At 36.7% G+C, this 21,479-nt stretch overlaps 1 protein-coding gene across 1 annotated transcript in view; it reads right to left on the reverse strand.

The window, feature by feature from the left end:
* dpyda.1 (dihydropyrimidine dehydrogenase a, tandem duplicate 1) overlaps positions 1-15,446 on the reverse strand; it is a 130,169-nt gene extending 114,723 nt beyond the window's left edge. The window contains exon 1 of the mRNA XM_046846245.1: positions 14,852-15,446. Coding sequence (XP_046702201.1) covers positions 14,852-14,890 — 39 coding nt within the window. The 5' untranslated portion in view covers positions 14,891-15,446. The remainder of the gene's footprint in view (positions 1-14,851) is intronic.
* Between the last annotated feature and the right edge of the window lie 6,033 nt (positions 15,447-21,479).

Here is a 21,479-nt window from a genome sequence, read left to right on the forward strand (position 1 = left end):
GCTCCTCTGATTCGGGGTTTATCCTGCATATTGCCGTAGATGTTCACTGCATCAAAATAAATCCACTCTTCCCCAAGAGCCCCTAGCAAAGCTATACATTATCTTTTAGATTTCTGTTTTCCATCTTTTCTTTCGATTTTACCCCCTGCCCAAGCCGGCCACCAGCAAGCCACCTCAATTAGTGTCCCGCAGGCAATGTGACAACACATAAAGCTTTGTCTTTTCATATTTTCACAGTAGGCTGCGATGAAAGCCCATTTCGAATGGAGGTATGTGGCGTTGAAAAGGGCAGGTAGATGTTCTCTAACCTGCCTCTCTCCTGCTGCGCGCCGGCCACCTACATCTCATGCTAAATGAAATGTCCCGCTTTATGCAATGACAGACATCATCCTATTAATTCTTTAATTTCACACCTAATAAAATGTAGTTAAAGCGCCGCGTGAACTACATATTGAAACAATAAAAATACAGGCTTTATTGTGTGTTATGGACTACATTACCTATCCATTTTCATGTAATGCAGTGTGGATAAGCCAATATATTCTTAGGGCAGATCCTTTAGGTAAACTGGAGGAGGTAATGGCATGGTTGCTCAGAAAAGTGGAATAAGACACTCTTGGGTTCCACTGACTATAATCATTCTACAGCTGTGGGAGACTATATAAAAAATAAAATCACATAAAAAAAATTGACAATACTATATTAAATAGATCATACATCATAGTTGAAACATAAACTGGTGATTTAAATCAGCAATGTTGTTAACTAGTTATACTGCTAGGACTGTGCTGACTGGGATAATGACACAAAAATCAGTGTGTGTGTGTGTGTGTGTGTGTGTGTGTGTGTGTGTGTGTGTGTGTGTGTACTTCTTTGTTTTTAGGACAAAATCTACTTTAAAAATTAATTAGTTTTTAACAGTTTATTTTATTTCCCAATTTAGTATGATTTTATTTTCATTTAATAATTTTTTTAAGAGGGTAAAAGCTCAATTATTATTATAGAAGCAAAACATTGTGTAACTTGCCAATATCTTTAACAATTGTGATATTTTGCTTTATTTTTATTTGTAGCTCTGGTCACTTGTTAAAGCAGATGCAATTCAATGGTAAAGGCTCTAGTTCACTTTACCAATCAGTGGGTTATTGGTTGAGCTAGGAAAGAGCAAGTGTATGTTTTCTATAATCAGTTGTTGTTTGAGAAAACTTGCATTACACTCTCCCTGGACACAGTATGGAGCTAAAAATGCTTGAATGTAAACTTCTGTAGCCCAAATGTATTTTTACTGCCCAGATGGGGGTCCAATATACATGGAATATGTCATAATCCTGATAACCAGCTCAAATAGTTTGAACTATTCACATAAAACAAGAAAAAGTTTGCCTTGTTTGAAATTCAGCACACTCTCTTTCATCTAGACAGTGGATGTCTTATATATAGAATCATCAACAGCTAGAATTAATGGTGCTAACAAGCTTACCCTGAACAACTGGCACAGAGCTGGTGATACATTTTTGTGTTTGCTGTAAAACATTATTTTCCAACTCTTACCCAAAATCCTGATCCAGTGTGCATGTGTGTGTGTGTGTGTGTGTGTGTGTGTGTGATATTTGTTCCTTTTTATCTTTTGTATCTATTTGTAGTTTAAATAGCTCCAGCGCCACTTTACAATGGTGTGGGTTATAGTTAGTCCAGATCATATGCTGAAAACATTGTCCATGGGGCTAGAATAAAACCTGGATGTGGTGTCAGTCATTCACAAGGCACCATCAACAAATACTCACACATCAACATTCATACCTAAAACAATTAACAATTTAGACAAGTAAACTGCATCATTTGTGGTAGTTGGGACAAAGTAAACTCATATATAGATAAGAGAAATATTGCAAAACCTTGGTGAAACCAAGAGTCTGGAGCTGAAAGGCATCAACTCTACCTGCCATATTGCATTGTGCTATTTATATAATTGTGCTTGGTACAAAAGGTGCATCATCTTTTTGGTCATAAATTGTGGACATGTTAATGATCCTGGGTGGGATGAGTTCAGTGCACACAATGGCAATCATGCCTGTAATTAGATTTTCCATCACCTTGGATTTTACAATTTTACTTTTTTTCTGAATAAATACATGACTATTAGTGAATAGTGTCAAATTATTATCAAATTTGGCACACCTCATCTTAACATCACACAAATGAATATAAAAAGAAAGGAATTCTCCATACAGTTTTGCCAGCATGGACCAATGAATCTGATAGCAAAGCCAAAAAAACATGAAATATAGCTGAATCTCAGGATCAGCTTTACACAATGATACAAACCTTGGCATCCAACTTCCAAGACCCATGGCCAGAGGTTATAATAATAGTCAAAAGTTATAATAATATGCTAATAAAGCTTAAATCTAACTGCAAAATTCCTACTTCTCCAAAACCAATTTTGGATGACATAATTTTGACACTGTGTTGGCCACTTTCTTATCTAGACCTTTCCTCCAAGAGACAGACACTTCCACCACTGTTCATGGTTAAATCATGCACAGCAACAAATGACTTTGTATCACTATGAATGGCTCAGCATTTCAGTGACTGCTTAGGCAACATCTTGTCCAGGTGTTTGGCCTCTTTAGCTTTAAAAAGCTTTAAATCATACTGAATTTCATATTGCATAAGAAAATTCTTACATTTAAAAATGTATAACATTTTTGTTCATTAATAATTAAATCAGTTACAAATCTAGAGAATCGCAGTACTATGCGCATGGCTGTCACATTGCTCAGGAGCACTGCAATGCAAAAGCTCTCTGATTGTACATTGTAATGTGCACTAAACAGTGCTGCACAAGAATCCTTCAACACAAAATGTAGATAAATAAACTATTACTTTTCTAATTCTTTATGAGACCATAATGACTGATTAATACCCTTTGTCATTTGTTTTAAACTATGTGACTCCTTTGCAGTTAGAACAAAAGAGTGTAAGCTTCGCTTAAAGCACCTTTTGTTTTTCTGACTCCACGAGAGACTTTGCATTCAGCCCGGTATTGACCCACTCTCCTCAAGTGGAAAATGTACAAGAGAAACAGATTCATGTCGCACCCAGTTTAAAGCAAGCACTAATGATGTTTGACAGAGCTTAATCTGTCTCTGCTACAGCATGTTTTAAACCTGCAGAAGAATAACATGCCCTTATATTACACTACTGAGTCAATTAATAAATACTATATATATATATATATATATATATATATATATATATATATATATATATATATATATATATATATATATAGTATTTCTGGCAAAAGTACACACATCCTTCACTCAAGTAGAAGAACAGATACTTGTGCTCTGAGACTCTGGTAAAAGTTAAAATACTGACTACAGTTTTCCTCAATGTGAAGTAAAGAAGTTTGGGCTCTGATTCTTACTTAAGTAAAAAGTAGCCATTTCTACTACCTGTTTTAATGTCTTGCTGGTAACTGGACCTCACATCATATAATTTATTAATACAAAAGAATTTCAAATTCTGTTATCTAATGAATATATCACGGCTGAACAACCACTACATAGAACACAAGCAGAGAAAAGATGATGATGATGATCAGGTGATCAGGAATGTCTCTGTTCTCAGTCATGTGAGCCAGAAAATGATACACCAGTGGTAGACTGAAAAAGCAATGACAGAAAAGAGGTTGATGGGCTGAAAACAGCGCAATGAGAAGAAAAAATATTGATTATGTCCCCATATAGATTAAAACTAAAATAACGAGTCTTGGTTTATAAAAGTTATTAGTAGAAACTACAGATATTTGTGTAATAAATGTAATTAATGAAAGTAAAAATTTGTCACAAAACAAACTGTCAAGTATCTACTTAAGTACAATAACGAAGTATTTGTACTTCGCTACTTAAATCACTGACAGACCTAAGTGTGAATATGAATATGATAATCGACTTAAAATGTGCTAATAAGAAAATGAAGGTATATGGCTTATTTAATGAGCATGTTGTGCTGTCAAACAATTATGCATGGTCAGCGAGAAGATCAATATGTCGCACAAGACAAGGCGTACATCCATACGCTCAAATCAATACTGCATGTACTGCAGGGTGTTGGTGTTATTTCACTGGCTGTGCACCTGAACAGGAAACAACGCTTGTATTATAAAATAATACAGCGCACGCTCATCGCTCTCACTGCACTCTGTGTTGGCCTTTCTCTTACACAAACATGCAGACTTTCCTTTCCTCAGGTGCTCTCTCTGCTGCGTGGCAGTTAATAAATGTCAGAAACATGCTCTATCTAAAACAAGCATAGATTTTTTTTCTCCCCCCCTCAGTTATTGAGAACTCTTCAACGATTCCTAGTGGAGACTTTGTGTGTGATCAAACATTATTTAAAACACAAAACAGCCCAATCTCCCTGCTGTTTGTGTGACCTTTCAGGGTGGACTAGGCCGCACTAGCACTGGGGCTGCGGCTGCTTTGCACAGGGACCATCTGTGTGTGCTGGATGGTTCCACGGGGAGCGGAGCGTCTTGCTCTATCACTCTTCAGTGATCACCCAGGCCTGGGCAGATGGAAGATCAATAAATGCTTAGGCCCTGGCCAAGGCCTGCAAACCCAGCCCCTCTGAGGAAATCAGATAGAGAGGAAGTGTATGATGGACAGAAGGAAATGGCAAATCAAATTTAGCTGCGAGTGGTAATTGATGGGAGGACGAAGCAAGTGCAGACCAGATGCGCACAGCACCAAGCTACATCGTTACGCATAGTTGATACGGAATATTATTTTTCTACTTTGCACTCACACACAATGTAAACTATGTACATAAAGCTTTTACGTACATAACAACTAATTAACCGTCATGCAGATAACTAGAGCATTCTAACATTAACTAGATCCAGGGCTGATGCCTTATGTATTTTTTTTTTTACCAGTACTTGAGATGGAAACACATGCCTGAAACATTTATATGGCTATTAGCAAAGCAGTTGGGCTTGCCCTTTCTCTGTCTAATCAATAGCAGCACCATATTGTGCAATAAATTACCTTGACCTTCCTCATCCCCTCGCCCAGACAAGACCCTCCACAACTTGGTATGCAAAGGACATCCCAGCACTTAGCATGCGAAAGAAGTGTGTACCTAAAACTTAACTCCTTCCTGCATTAATCCCCCGCTTAAAAAGGAAATTATTTACGGCTCAGAGGTGAGGAATAGTTAAACATGCGCTGGCAATCCGTGCGCTCCATCTTCTGCAGGGATCAATAGAGGAATTTCCACATATCGATCGTCTGTTAGTGAAATAAAGCGTTGGCCCGTAGGTCAGCAGTATTAAATATAGGTCCTGAATATCAGTCAGTCGCTTTATGATTAGAAACGCAAACTCACGATACAAGACGCACAGGTAACTATTAGGCGCCTGACAAAATATAATCTGGCCATATATCACATCAGAGCACCATGCTCTATACAATCACAAGGTTTTTGTATGAAATTATCATGTTCTTGCCAAAATTACAGTCTACCTCAAGTGTTTGTTTGATTTAATACACTGCTAGACGAATGCTACATTATAAGTCTATCATCTAAAGTAAACTGATTTCCTTTTAGATTTAATACATGTTTTGTGGAAAAGTAACTTTCTTTTCTTATCAATTCTCCTCGACCTTCGCAATTCTTTATTTATCATCTCATTTAGTGAAGTCACTGCTAGAATATGAATCTGTGTACCATGTTGGCCGGAGAAAAAGCAACCTTAAAAATCACAACAACAACAAGCAAAACCAAAACCACCAGAACAAATTTGCCAATGTAACAACAAACCCACACGATCATTAACTCAAAGCCGAATCAGTCCTTACTGAACATCACATGCTCTTTGCTGATTGCCTGCAGCCCGCACCAGTCGCTGAGAGACCACAAAGCTGGAGGATGTTCACATTAAGAGGAAATATGAGCCTAAAAAAAACTACTGTTGCTCTTATTCATGCTTATTTCGATAAGGACATTCATAGAATATTATTTTAAAGATCATGTCACAGCATGAGCCCACAGATACTGAATACTCACCAGGTTATTCAGAACAAAGAATTACTCCTCACTCCTCATGTAACTCGACTGCGCTGGGCTAACTAGAAAGTTTTTTTTTTCCTGACACCATGACCAATCAGCAGCAGGTATGTAATGTTAAAGATGAACCCTAAAGCCTGGTATACATGAGATTACTGTGGTTGGTTCCACTTAAAAACCAAGGAGATCAGTTTTGCAGTAAATTCTCCTTCAGTTAATAGAATTAATAACTTTAATAACAGTTAATAACTTTCCGATTAAAGATTTCCTCATGCCGTCTCAGCTATTAGTTCAGGTGATGGCTGTCATGCCATTCAGGGGTTGGTTTACTATCACTATCAGAAAAAAATTCAAGAGTCTTAAAAAGCAATGCACAGATTGTAGCCATTGTATTTTCAAAAATAGCTTGAAAATAATTTCTCATTATGGAAATAAAATAAAACTAAATACAATTTATAAAAACTAATACATACTATATTTTACAACTGAACCAAATCTTTCAAACATGTATTGCTGCTTCATTTAAACCTTATTAACTAAAATTATACTGTATGTGAATAGTTCCAGTTTGAAATTTCCAGCTACAAATGATTAGTTGTTGTTCTCGACTTAAGAAATATTTGATCAATTTAGATACAGGTTATTGAATTAATGTTCTGTGTATTTACACACTATTTATCCAAAGCTATGCCAATGCCCCATATACAGTTAATCATCCTATCAGTACCGTATGGGTAGTAACTGATCCCAATTTATCAATTGCAATTGCTCGTACTGGAAGCTCCTGACGCCAGGTCAAATTCCTTGTGTGTGTGTAAGCATACTTGGTAATAAAACTATTTCTAATTCTGATTAATTTTCCTTAAAGCTAAACAGATGTAGTTACTCACTAATTAAGTACTTGTAGTTCTTCTAAATTGTATCACAAGAAATGTGTGTCATTTCATTAATTAAAATCTAATAAAAATTACAAGAAGTATAGTAGAAAGAAAGATAAGCCAATGACCACCTACAAAACCACATAAGCAATTAAATCAGTTTTTCCCTTTTTAATCAGTTTAGTCAAATTCTAAGGTAACTAATGCTATATTAATAACACATGGCAATAAGGTGAATAAATAATAATTAGCATGGGTTTTTGTACTAAAAACCTGTCATATCCATATAATGTGCGAAAATCAATTTGTTATGGCAAAATTGCCAGTCTTTTCCCAAGTGGTGTCATAATGAGGTGTTAACATGAAAGGGTTAACTAAAAGAACCCTCTAACCATCTGCCGTTCCTCTTTAGAGCCATGCAGAGGGAGTCTGTGAAAGCCAGTTGCATCATATGCATCAGTTGCGATCTATTTCCTGGTATCAGTGAGCTCACTAGACAGTATTTCGTGGCTAGAATTCCAGCTCATAAGACTGTGACTCCACCTCGCTGCCAGGAGCCACTCAAAAAAGAGAGCTGAGACAAAACAGGAACTCTGCATAGCCAGTGTGATTTTGTACTGGCCAATGTGCCGAAGCCTCATTATTTGGCCTTTGAAATGGTCCCTGGCCATGTTGAGCCTTGAAAAACAATTAGCACAGAGGCAGAAGGTAAATGAACTGTAAAGAAATCATGGTTTGATGACCAAGGTTTTATTTGCTCTCCGTGGAGCAGAAAGGGAGTGAGTGGTGAGTGTGTGTGTGTGTGTGTGTGTGTGTGTGTGTGTGTGTGTGTGTTTGAGAGAGAGAGAGAGAGAGAGAGAGAGAGAGAGAGAGAGAGAGAGAGAGAGAATGTGGAACAGAAACAGGCTCAATTTGCAAGACATGCCATGAGTGTGTAACCAAGCAGGCTAGAGTGAAGCTCCCTAGGCTATGAAACCCATTGACTGAGTTCTCTAATAGAGATTGCAGAAAACAAAGGAGTCTTGTAAATCAGTTGAGTGTATGCTAGCTCCGGTGAGAGTGGATGATGAGTAGGCAATATGCTGTGCAGTGGACTAGTAGCCAATGAGTCTGCGCCGGCTCCATGACCCTGTCTCGCCGCATGCTTTCGTTTATCAGCAAACACGACTCTGTGACAGGCCACAGGCTCATCTCAACAGCTCTGAATGATTAAAAGTGCAATCTGACTCAACTCTGCCAGGAGAGCAATTACTCTCCTGCCACCTTTCTGTGCCATGTGATGTGCGACCCTAACCTGTACACAAATAGCTGGATGGGGTGCAATACAGGCATTATGACAGACTGGCAACATGTCCAGTTTCATGTTAGATAGCCTCGACAAATCTCAGCTGAAAATCACCAAGGCATGGGTTAATTACACACTTAAGATCATGACCAGCCTCTGTGAATTGTATTTTCAATTTAGTGTTATCATATTCCTAAATCTGGATTTACACTGTGCAATTACAGCAGTCTTTAAAGAATATTACTTGTCACAGTGTACGAGATGATCCCAATAAAAAATCTCGACCGAGCTCTATAACAGTCTGTGCTTTAATGTTTTCTCCATGTCCGATTACACGATAAAAATCCCTGATGGTAGACCTGCGATTAAAGAAAATGACTATGTTCTACTTATATCAGCATTCTGTCTCTTGCAGAAAAGAAACCTAAAAATCCCTTGGTATAACAGCAGGCAGCATTTTAGTTCATCCAACGGTGTTCATTAGGGTTGAGGCCAGAACATAGCAGGCCAATCAAGATTTTCCAGTCCAACCCATTTAACCTATTTCTTCAGTGCGTGTTGTGCACAGGGTCATGGTCCTGATGGTCCAGATTTAGGTCTCCGAGTTCAAATAAAAGGAAACATATGCATTTGCGTGCCCCCAATTCATTGATAAGTGTTTGGGGAAGAACCACATATGGCTGGAAAAGTCAGATGTCCCAATACCTCTGTCCATATAGTTACGCTAGAATCGGCACACAGGCTACATTACCTATTACATTACCATGTCACTAGTCACTCAATCTGCTCAGTAATTAGAATGGCTATTAAGGTTTGAGTTTCTATGTGTATCGGTCAAGCTTCTGTCGAATTCTACTCTGTTTCTTGCCATATTGACCTTTGACATGCTCTTCCTTCCTATCCTTCATCGTTTTTCTGTTTGTTTCTGCCATTTTACTATAACTCACTAATAAAAGTCTGTATTTGCATCCACTTTTACCTCCATTGCATGACATGTATGTAGCACATGGGTTAAACGATTTTGATGACACCCTCTAAGAACGCTCATAGATTATTTTGACGTGTGATTTTTTTTGTTGGCAAAATCAAAATGGGGCCAAAAACCAGTTTAACACTCAAGCATGTACCCAACAAAGGATAATGTTTAATACATTTCCTTCGCAAACTTGTTACGAGGCAGTTGAGAGCTGGGAAACAGCACAGGCATACTCGGTGAGTACCAATGACGTGCAATTCTTCTGAGTGGCAAAACATTTTCATAATATTCCTTTTGATTTCATTCTAGAGCAATCTGCTGTCACCATTCCAGATATCTAATGCAAAAGCAGTCTTGGAGTGGCACCAAGGTCTGCCAGAGGACTCATACCTCTTTGTTTAAATACTGTATTGCTGTGGGTTTTTTAATGAACTCTAATGGCGATCCAGGAGGATTTTAATTAATCTGCACACACATGCACACATGCACACATACACACAGACACACAGACACACAGACACACACACACAAAAGGGCCCCACATTTAGCGCTTTCAGGAGTGCGGGTGGATATTAAAATAAGACGTCTGACAGGACTGCAGAAAAATGGAGGCTTTAATTGCTCCAGAGATGGCAATTATTATGAGATTTAGAAAGCTATTTTCAATGGCAGACAGGAGTCATTTAGTCGGTCTTAAGTGCAGTTGGGAGCCGAAGGTCACTTCACTGTTGTCATTACTCCCTGAATAAAGATGCTAATGAAAGGCTTGACTTACTTCCCTCTGCTCTCCATAAAGGTTGCATTAGAGCCCCCCAGCACGAAGCCGGGGCCATCTTTACTCATATTAACCTGCAGAAGCTGTGCGATGTGGCCAAGTGATAAACATCTCCCACTATCTCTAGTGTAACCAACACCATTACACTTCCTAATGAACCTAACTGTAAAGGTGAAAGACCATGTGCAAATGGTTTAAAAGGCACACATATAATTGCATTTATAAGGGCACAGTTTCATTGTAGGCTTTTTAAAGAGGTGCTGAAGCTCCTTGTTAAAGATCTGCAAATAGTAGAAGTTTCAAATCAAACGCCACGTTTAAGACCAAGATTCGAATTTACTTCCAATACTGGTGTCTAAAAAAGAATTTAAAATAGTCTAATAGTGACAACCATAATATTTATATAATATAATAATATCTAATCTACCATCAGAAAATACAGAAAAAAGCATGAAATGACCAAAGATTTATTTTGACTGCTCCACATACACTCAAAGTATGAAACGGTATGAAAAGACTTGTGCCAGTAAAACCTGATAAGCCTTCTGTTAATGAGTTATGGAACAAAAAGAAGCATTCTTGTCATCTAGCACCAGCTTTTTGCAGCTGCACACAATATAATTTAGTATTTGTTTTAAATGAAAATAGGTTCTTACTATTATATAATGATTGTATATCAATTACTATATAATATTATATAAACCTGGAAAAAGAGGCTACATATCATGTAGTCCTTATCAAAGTAGGGTGCAATCACATAACCAATGCTATGTTGTGCTTTCACCCCAAATATAAATATGTATACATATATAAAGCATAGCTCAGCAGACATTGTTCATTAAATTTAAATTACTTCATAAAGAAAAAAATGCACAATAATATCATTAAAATCCATACCACCTCCTAAAAAAATCAATAAAAAAGAAAATCAAGGAGGTATCTTCCATGAAGATTATTTCAGCTATACGACGTCATCACACGCTAAATAACATGACCTCTATAGCTCGGGGTCGATGTATATAAGGCCCTGTAGGTAAGTGTTTCATCACGGATGCATTAGTAGTCGAAAGAAGAATTCTGAAATCAATTCAATGGCTAGAATAATACTACAGTAATAATGAACTCAGTGCTGTGATGTGACCTTGGTTTCTTGCTCATTAAAAATTACAGCGTTCTTTTTTTTTTTTTTTTTTTTAATATGTCGTTTCTAAAAAAAAAAAATTCCTAGCATGAATTCATTTAAACCAAACATTACATTAGGTTTAACCATTAAATTTAAAGTCTACACCCAGGGAGGAAGATGATGATGAACATGATCATGATTCCAGTATTATATAACTGATAATGTTTTACTAAAAATAATTTTGGTTTATTTGAATATTAATTTAGCAGATTAAAATAATTTCAATCCATAGTCTAATCACCTTTAAGTAAATGCATATCCAAAACAATGGATCCTGTTTGGCACATATTTATATATACATTGAGACAAATGAAATAAAATGTATCTTTTTGTTTGCTTTTTAATAAGCTGTGTCTGATTATCTTTCCAGGTTTGTCTCTGGTCCTTAAGAGAGTTCTATTACCACATTGCTTGAGGTCCAAACACTGTGATTTCATTCTGTTAACTTCTGTGTTGTTTTTTTTTTTACCATTTTATGAACTTCTTGAGGTTATCCACCAAGTTTGCTAGTTTCCACTAAATAAAGCTGTGTCTTCTGAGTGACTAATGAGCCAAGATGCAGGATTTACACTTGTGCAGACAAAGTGTACTCTCCCTGCAAGCTAAAGACAAACACTATGTATTCATTGCATTGACCACCTTAAAAATGTTTGCTACCAGACACAAATAAATTCAACCCTGGAAAATCTACTCTATGGGCTGGTTCAATCTTTGGGACTGTGGCCAAAGGGGACATGAAAAGTAAAGCACAGGGTTTAGACACTAGAACACAGCACAATCAAAAAGCACCAGACATGTGACAGTCTTCTATCTGCCTTGTGCAAAGTCTAAATTGATATAGTACCGCTCTTAGTTCTCAAGGTTAACTCATGGGTCGTTATCTATGTCCCCCATCACCACCACCCCCAGTACTATCACTAAAGGGTCCTGTGGAGCCTTAATGCCACAAGGTACAGGGCCTGTATGCGAGTAGTTTTAGTAGCAAAAACAGCAACTACATCAAACCTTATGTTACGAGGTAAAAAAGAAAGAAAGAAAGAAACTGCAATGTTACAAATGTCACATTGGTACACTTTTCAAATCTTTCTATCGCTCCGCAAATAAGCAGCCACATCATGTCAGTGGACCAACATAAAGTATACTTTTATGAGTCCATTGCGCCAAAGCACAGATACCCTTTGGAGGTTTTGCCATCCAACAGAAATGTATTCCAATTCAATGTCTGACACTTTGGCCCCCCTCTCTCTCTCTAGCAACACAAGCATGCTTGAAATGCTTGCAGTCCACCATGTCACCTCAGATGGCTGGAGGCATTAAAAACACAGAGGTACTTAAACATTCATTTCTTATGTGGATCCATCAAGGTTCAAGCAACCTAGAACACATCCGCCATCCTCACTCACATATAGGATCTTAAGCTCATGGTGAACTCTGATAAAAGCTCAATAAAACTAAAGCACATCTCACAATCCATTAGTGTTGAGCGAGATTCATTTCGAATGCTAGCCAACCTACCGCTGTAACATATGACAGACATATTCAGACTCAGCCAATCAAATGACAGTGTTCGTTATGTATGGTAGTAGCGTTTGTTAAATATGCTACAATCTCTGTACCCCTGTTGAAATTAAGACATTTCAAAAGTAGGTTATCAACCTGCAAGTAAACCTCAAATAGACAAGGCACGTTCACATTTCAGCAAAAGCAGCACAACCTCGAACTCGCCAGAGGCAAAGTGCTGAGAAGGTAGTGTAATGCCACAGGTCACTATCCAGGTGATTCTCAGAAGTTGGTATTCACAGAAACACATTTACAACATAACTACCGGTGTGTATCTTGCACTATTGTTTCTACATTTTTTTTCCCTCTCGTTTTCTTTAAAAACGAATTCTGACACTTTCACCCCTGCAGTTTCCAGACTCTCTGTTAGTTGCCTCAACGTTTTAGTAAAACAATCAATATTATATATTTTTTTCTTTTTTCCAATGCCTATAATTCATTTTACATAATCTGTACTTTTTTTTCTGTCATGTCAAATGTCATTATTATGCAACATCTTCTAGCCTCTCATGATAGCGTACAAAATAAATACAATAAAGCATTTTTCTTTGTTTCTATGACATTGTATATCAGTGTGTATCTTATACTTTTTTTATATTTAAGGTCCACTAGCTTGCCTATAAATAAGGGCTTTGCAAAATCTTTAATGCTGCTTCATCCACAACTGTCTTGCATAAAACAGGACCCATCACCCAAAAGGTTGGTCACAGGGTGAAAAGGATCCAAAGGTCAAAGAACCTTGTGCATATTTCTTAGAAGTTCCACCTTGGTCACATTAGTTAATCATAAACTTCTCACCAAACAGTGATATGTATTGCACTGCTAGCTCGAATTCAGTCCAGCTAACACTCATTACTGCTACATTTTCTTCTCTGTGTATTGATGTGTTTCTGTGATGGCAAATGCTGTCTGTAGATTTACATCCGCCTACTGTTTAAAGTCTCAGTGGACTAAACAACGAGCACATGCCTAGCATGACTCCAGAAGTATAATTATAGTCTGGAATGCATTCATCAGTAGCATCTGACTATAGCAGAGCATAGTAAATAAAGCAATATAGAAAAGTGCTTAGAACTTAGAATATTATTATTGTCTTTATTATAGACGTTTATAGAATTTTAAGGATGTGTTATATTATTATGTATAACATATGTATTTTAATATTAAAGACTCAATTAAAATGAGTAAAAAAAGGGCTTGACTACATGATGAGCAAGCGGCCTGGGTAACGCCTAGGTAAAGAGTCATGTCTTGTTTTCTTTTGAATTTTTAAGTTGCTCTTAAAAAACTTGGTCCGAAAACATTCTTAGGATTTTAAAGAGCATAAGAATGCAGAGGGTGTTGCATCACAGCTGTCCTTATCTACGGAAACATGTGCATGAGCGCCAGGAGACAAACTGCGAATAATGTGAGACGGTGCGATTCTTTTCCACATAGTCATGCAATCACCTTTCTCAGCAAACTTTCTGTGCATTTGCAAGCCCAGCTGGATGACAAGTGAAAGTAAAAATGCAAACACTAATTAAATATGACCAGTACTTATTTTCTATCTCTATTTGTGTGAAGTATACAGTAGGATATGCTTGGGAATGTACTCAAGTATGAAAAGTAAAAGCACTATATAGTTGAGGAGTCAGTACTTGAACTCCATGCAAACTCTCGCGAGAATCTGATCTCGTGAGCTCGAGACGTCATTATGTATTGCAAAAACACAAAAGGCATTCACTTGGAAGTAGCAAAACTTGCTTGTTTGTTTGTTTTTTTAACCTGATATGTAATGTAGTAAAATATAAGATATTACAAAATAATATGTACTCAAGTAAAAGTTCCAGGATAAAACACACGTTGATAAAGCACAGATCATTAAAATCCATTCTTTAAGTACAGCAATAAAGTACTTCATTACTGTTAAATATAAATCATAATGCATACGATACATTTAGGAAAATAATAATGTATAGATATGGCATAACTGCATAAGGAATCAATACTAAACAAATGGTTAAGAACTTATTTTTTTTCCCCCCCGGCTGTTGAAAGTGGGATAAAATATAAATAAACATGGCGAGGACTGAAATGTTTACAATAGATGATCAGAGAGGAGGAGGGTTTCTACCTCGATATCCGGCAGATCCTTGCTGAGCATTCTAGCCATTTTGGTTTTATTTTGCTTCGCGGAATCAAAGCGAGTCGGAAAACATCAAACTAACAATGATTAGAAAAACAACGGATACAAATGAACGCAGCGGTGAAGTCCGATGATCTGGGTTGCGTCTCTAAAGCGTGTGAAGTCGCAGCGTCCTCCTCACTTCTCCCAAGCTGTCCTTCTGTGGTTCCGAGAGCCTGGCAAAGAGCCCGAACTAGTCACGAATACACTCTTATAGCATCCAAAATAAGTGACCAAGGATCCGAGAGGTAAGGGGAAGTAAAAAAAAAGGAGGGGTAAAAGTCTTGCAGTGTGAGATTAGACTAGGGAAAGTTCAGCAGTAAACTTTGGACCGGTGTTGCACAGGGCACTGATGCGTGTGAAACAGTGAAAGCTTCAGACCCTCAACATGACTGGCAGAGCGCCCATTTGTGTGAGGGGCATTTCTACAGAGGCAAATAAATCAATCCACACACTGTAATAGGAAAATCAAAACCAGACTAATCACTCCAGGTTAGCTGACCATTTCCTGTTTACCCCTCCAGAATATTCCACTGTCAAATGTTCGATCATATAAATGTGCTATGGGTCTTAAAGTGTCTGGAAATTTATTTCACTGTTTATTTGCTTGTTTGTTTGTAGCGATGTGCATTTACTCTGCTGAACAGAACACTAAATGAATCCCAAAACTCATTTCAATCTTCTTTTTTTTTTCCCTAAGCATGACAAAACAATGGACATTTTTTCAGGCAGCTTTTCAGAAAGAAATTGATTCAAAATATACATTTCAATATCCCAAATTAATTCCTAGCAGTGGCAGAATGGAATGTCTCCCTCCGAAGAAACTTCAAGAAGAACCAGACTCTTTTACATTCATTCAGAATGACTTACATTTATCTCATTCATACAACTGAGCAGTTATGGGGTTACTCAGGGGCCTTGGAGTGGCAGCTTGGTATGACTGGGATTTGATAACACAACCTTCAATGCCAAAGTCAAACACCTTATTCTTAAGCGACCACCATCCCAGCTCAATAAGGGAACCCATGCTCATCTGGATGACTCTGAATGTCCATTTATTATAGTTCCCCATTATTATCAACAGTTCACTGGTAGACGCTTGAGTGCAAAACTGTTCATGACAACTTTAGCCCCAACCCATTGTAGAAAACATTTTCAATTATTTTTTCCATATCTATGTTTGTGTATTTATAATGTAAATTAATTGGTCAGCTTTTTAGAAAATCATTTGTGAGAACATGTCAAAAAATAATAATAAATTCAACAAATCCTGTAAACTTCTCCCTGCTTTAACAAGCCTGGTTCTCTGTTCCTATCGCATTTCCACAATCAGCTCACTGCTGCTTCGGTAAACAAGCAAATGATGTCACAGGAGGTCTCAGGAGAGCATTTGTTTTATTGTTGCTGACCACTGATTTGACCATTAAAAGACTAATATTTGCTATTTTATTTGAGCAGCAGTGTTTATTAAAACCTCTAATGAGCAAACCAAGTGGCAAGAAAAATCATCCTGAGATGGCATGAGGAAGAAACCCTTATAATAACTCATCGAATTCTGGATGACCCCAGATAGTGTTTCTATTAATTAGGATAAATCACATACATAAATATACGGTGTGAGAGAGGATTACTTTATTTGCCACAATAACATTACAACGCAGAAAAATGTTTTTCTCATACACTATATGGGGAAAAAAAGCATTGGGACACCTGACTTTTCCAGCCATATATGGTTCTTCCCCAAACTTTTATCACAAATATGGAGGCACACAATTGTATAGGATGTAATAAAAAATAAAAAAAAAACACAAAGAGACCCAAAACATGACACTGCCCCTGTGCACAAAGCAAGCTCCATGAAGATATTGTTTACAAGGGCTGAAATTTTAAGTGGCCTGCTATAGAGCTCTGACCTCAACCCAACTGAACACCTTTGAGATGATTTGGAATGCTGACTGCACCTCAGGCCTCCTCACCCTACACGAGTACCTGACTTTACTAATGCCCTTGTGACTGAATGAGCACAAACCTCTCTTCTAATTCTAGAAACTTCTTCCAAGAAGTATCAGCAAATAGGGCCTATTGTGGAATGGGATTAAAATACGCATTCGAATATTAATATTAAAATCTTTGTCCATAGAGTGAATATATCTTGTTTGGAAGCTGGTGTCAGAGTGCAAGGTCAGAAATGGTACAGAATTCCTGGAGCAAGTAGGCCAAAGGTCCCAACAGTGGTAGCTTAGTTGTGTTTGAGTTTGAAACACCAATTGTCTGATCAGTCATGTCATTATTTCATCATATCTGTGCCATTTCTACTTGGTGTGTTTATGTGAAGTTCATTGTATTTATGATTTATGCTAGAAGTTGCTTCATAATAATGACATTCAATACATAGAAGCACACACAGTTTCATGCTTTCCAGCATGATGAAAGAGCAGTTAGTGTTGTAATCTGCTGGGTCGATCCTGAACTTAGGTTACTCAACATGGAGTTTCTCTATGTTCTCCATGTGTCTGTGCTTCCACCCACCTTCAGAACACATGCAATATGTGATGCTCTTTGATCATAGATGGAAAGTAATTAAGTACAAATACTTAATTTCTGTACTTAAGTAGATGTTTCTGGTATCAGTACTTCAATATTAATTTTTTGGGCAAATTTTTACTTTCACTATTTAAATTTTTTACACAAATATCTGTACTTTCTACTTCTTACATTTGCAAACCAGTTTTACATTTGTTTTATTCTATTTGGTTACATGATCAATATTTTTTCTTCTCATTGTGCGCTGTTTTCAGCCCATCAACCTATTTGTCATTGTAGGATTTTTTTTACCCTGCCACTGGTGTATCATTTCCTGGCTCTCACTTCCCCACAGATGTAGACTAGTTTACGAAGCAAACAACAAGCAAGGCAGCAGAGAACAAGAAGTCTGTGGTTAACATGGATGAGACAGAGGGAGTCAGTGATGTAAACATGACTGAGAACAGAGACATTCCTGATCACCTGATCATCATCTTTTCTCTGCTTGTGTTCTATATGGTGGTTGTTCAGCTGGGATACATTCATTAGATAACAAAATTAAAAATTATTTTGCATTTTATATATATATATATATATATATATATATATATATATATATATATATATATATATATATATATATATATATATATATATGTGTGTATATAGTTATCTAAAACAGGTAGTAGAAATGGCTACTTTTTACTTAAGTACATGTCAGAGCCCAAACTTCTTTACTTCAAATTGAGGAAAAGTGTAGTCAGTATTTTCACTTTTAAAACATAAGTACTTCTACTTGAGTGAACAATGTGTGTACTTTTGCCATCTCTGCCATTGATGCACTGGGATCCCCTTCATGGTGTAGTCGCTCTGCATGCTCAGTCTTTCCAGGATCTCTGTTCAGGATAAACTGGTTACTGAAGATATAATATGTAAGGTTGAGCAAAACCCAGATTAATTTCAAGATGCACAAAGTGTTGATAACCATCTATAGTATTCAACTCAACATACACAGATAAAAAAAAAAAACAGTTCACATTTACATTTTATAAAAGTTTGCAAATTAATGAATACACGGTGGATCAGAGTCAGATAAATTCCTTTAGTTAGAGCTTACACATATTACACATAATTCACCCTGCAGTGAGCGTTGGTTTAGGATTTCACAATTAGGCTTCATCCACCCTAAGATAACAGACTGACTGTTTGATCAGTCTAGACCCAGGTCGCTGTTAATTTCCCATACTCTGGATAAAGTTTCTATCTTGTAAGTTGCTAGTGAGTGACTCGCCATTTCAGATAACATTGTCATTTATTTTTTGGAAGGTTAAAGTCCCTGTCAAATTACTTTCATAATTTGAAAATAAGTTGATAAGTTGTCAACTTACTGTCAGCTACACAGATATGTACACAATTTATTTTTTTTTATTTTTTTGATGATTCAGCATAAATGTAGCCCTTGAGCTACAGTATGTAAATGAGTATGCAGCCTTGAGGTGTGGACTGCATGTCTTTATGGGCCATGATGCATACTGTCTGATATCACTCGGGTTTAATTTGCTTTTTAAGCAAATTTACAAAATCTATGCAAATCAAAATGTTTCCAACCCACTATCCAAAGAATGCAATGTCCCTAGTCAATATTGTATTCTGTAATCTCTTATGTTTATGGAAATCTAATAAATATGTAGGATTTTTTTTTCTCTACTCAGAAACATGACTATTAGTGTAATCAACACAATTGTAGAACTTTTTGGTTAATATTGAACATGCACCGACTGTCTACTTTCAGCTTTAATAAAATAAATTATTGTGTGTGAAATAACAGAGATGACATTGTCATTTACACTTTAGAGACTCTGAGTTTCTAATGAATATTGGCAAATAAAAATGTAAAATACAAAAAAGAAAAAAACCCCAGTTTATATAAAACTAATTAAATAGCTGTACATTTTGTTTGAAAACTCCTTGTTTATGTGAACAAATAACATTCAATTTATTTAAAAATGTTAAATTGTAACCAAATACTTGTATTATCTGGAATTAGATTTGTGATTCAATATGTTCTGCAGCTCTTAGTTTCAGTTTCAACACTTATTTTATTATATATTATTATCTGACTACACAGTTTCTATCCAGTGTAACAGTTACCATTTATATAAACTGATTAAATTAGCGTGTGAGAGAGAGTGTGTATCTTATTAATTTCACTGATATACAGTTGAAAGCTACTGTATGTTTTCAGCAATCGGGTAATGTTTTTTTTTTTTTGCTAGTAAATAAATAGTAACATAAACATTATGAAAATGATTAACCGATTTGTTATTCTTTATTGCATCAGAATACAACAAATGCAAAATTCAACATTGTGTGTAAAATCATGATGTTGCATATTTAAATAATGACCCTAGAATACGATCTGACCAGAGCCTGCTACTTATGATCCTCTTCACTTTTTCAGAACAATCTATTGCTTTAATGTGATAATTCCCTCTTTAAGATTGCATGTCACTGAAGTCAGTGAAGTCCTTTGCATATTTTTAAATAATTTCTCATTATTACTTGGAAATGGGAACATTTTTAATCAGGTCATACAAATTTCATTACACCGCACATTTCATGACTTCATCAAACTAATTGAGTCGAATGGCCTACGTGATAAAACCTGTCGCTGAATTGTGACACATGCAGGAAGTACCCAGCTTTCCTCTGAGTGCTATATTTTCACCCTGTTGACAAATAAAAAAGGAAACTGTGCCATTGCATTTAAACTCCTGGGGTAGATAAAAATAAATTAGAAAAATAGGCAATTCTGTTTTTATACTGACTTTTAACAGTATATCAGCTTTCAAAAGATCATTTCAGCACTGACAAAAAATCATTTTTGTCATTTTAGGACTATTTAAATACTGTTAATTGGTTTCTATTATTATTTTACTTCAGAGAACAGGCACAAATAATCTTTAAACTCTGTGTTTGCTGATTTTTTTAATATTCTAATAATAATTTTTTAATAATGAGATTAAAAGAATGTTTGGAATTGGACAGAGAGATGGCAAGCAAAGAGTTAATTATCATATAAACAATGTTTAGGCTTCAATATTATATAAATCCAGTGTGGTTAAAATTGGTACAGTATTTATTATGCATTGAGTGCTGGAGTCACCGCCAAGTATTCATGTTTGATTTGGCAGAGTTGCACACTGCTGTGAACAATGGTGTCAAGGCATCATTGTGTCTCTGAACCACAAAATAATGAGCATTACCAGCATGGCCTCTGCTTCATCCAACATCTAACTCTGACTTCTCTACAGAGACCAATGGCTGAGGATGAACTGACTGTATGTATGTATGTATATATATATATGGTCGCAATTTCCTAACTGACAAATTGGAAACTAACTAAATCTAAATTAAGAAATGGTCTTGAGTGGCTGTGTCACCTTTTATGTGTGATGATTCCTCCCTGAAGTGTCCATTTTAAACCTAATAAGCCTGAACATTTTTCCTATCAATAATGGATGACATTTACGGGTAGACTACGGGCGGAAAATCGCCCTGGGATGTGGCTGCTTCCCTTCACTTTATTTGGCTGTGTGACAGGATCCATAACCCACCCTGAGTCCCATCAAATGATAGCGGATGAAGTGTCATCTTCCCTCTCGATGCTTTTGAGAAGTTTCACCTCTGCAGGGAACTGTCATCAACCTCCCCTCCTTCGTTCTCTCTCTCTCTCTCTCTCTCTCTCTCTCTCTCTCTCTCTCTCTCTCTCTCTCTCTCTCTGTTACTACCTCCCACCATCAGGTTACTGATACAATCACAGGCTGGTTCAGCTGGCATATCCTCAGCAGGTGAGCTGGTTTCCTTTGTATCCCTGTACATTTAAGACCTCTATGTTCTGCTCACCTGGGCAGCATCTTCGTGTGTGTGTGTGTGTGTGTGTGTGTGTGTGTGTGTGTGTGTGTGTGTGTGTGTGTGTTTGTAATGATGTTCCATGTACTTGTTCCTTTTCCCCTCAAAAAACGGTACAGTTTTGTTCCATAAACTGTTTGAC

The sequence above is a fragment of the Silurus meridionalis genome, chromosome 4, assembly GCF_014805685.1.
Source record: "Silurus meridionalis isolate SWU-2019-XX chromosome 4, ASM1480568v1, whole genome shotgun sequence".
NCBI classification, from domain to species: Eukaryota; Metazoa; Chordata; class Actinopteri; order Siluriformes; family Siluridae; genus Silurus; species Silurus meridionalis.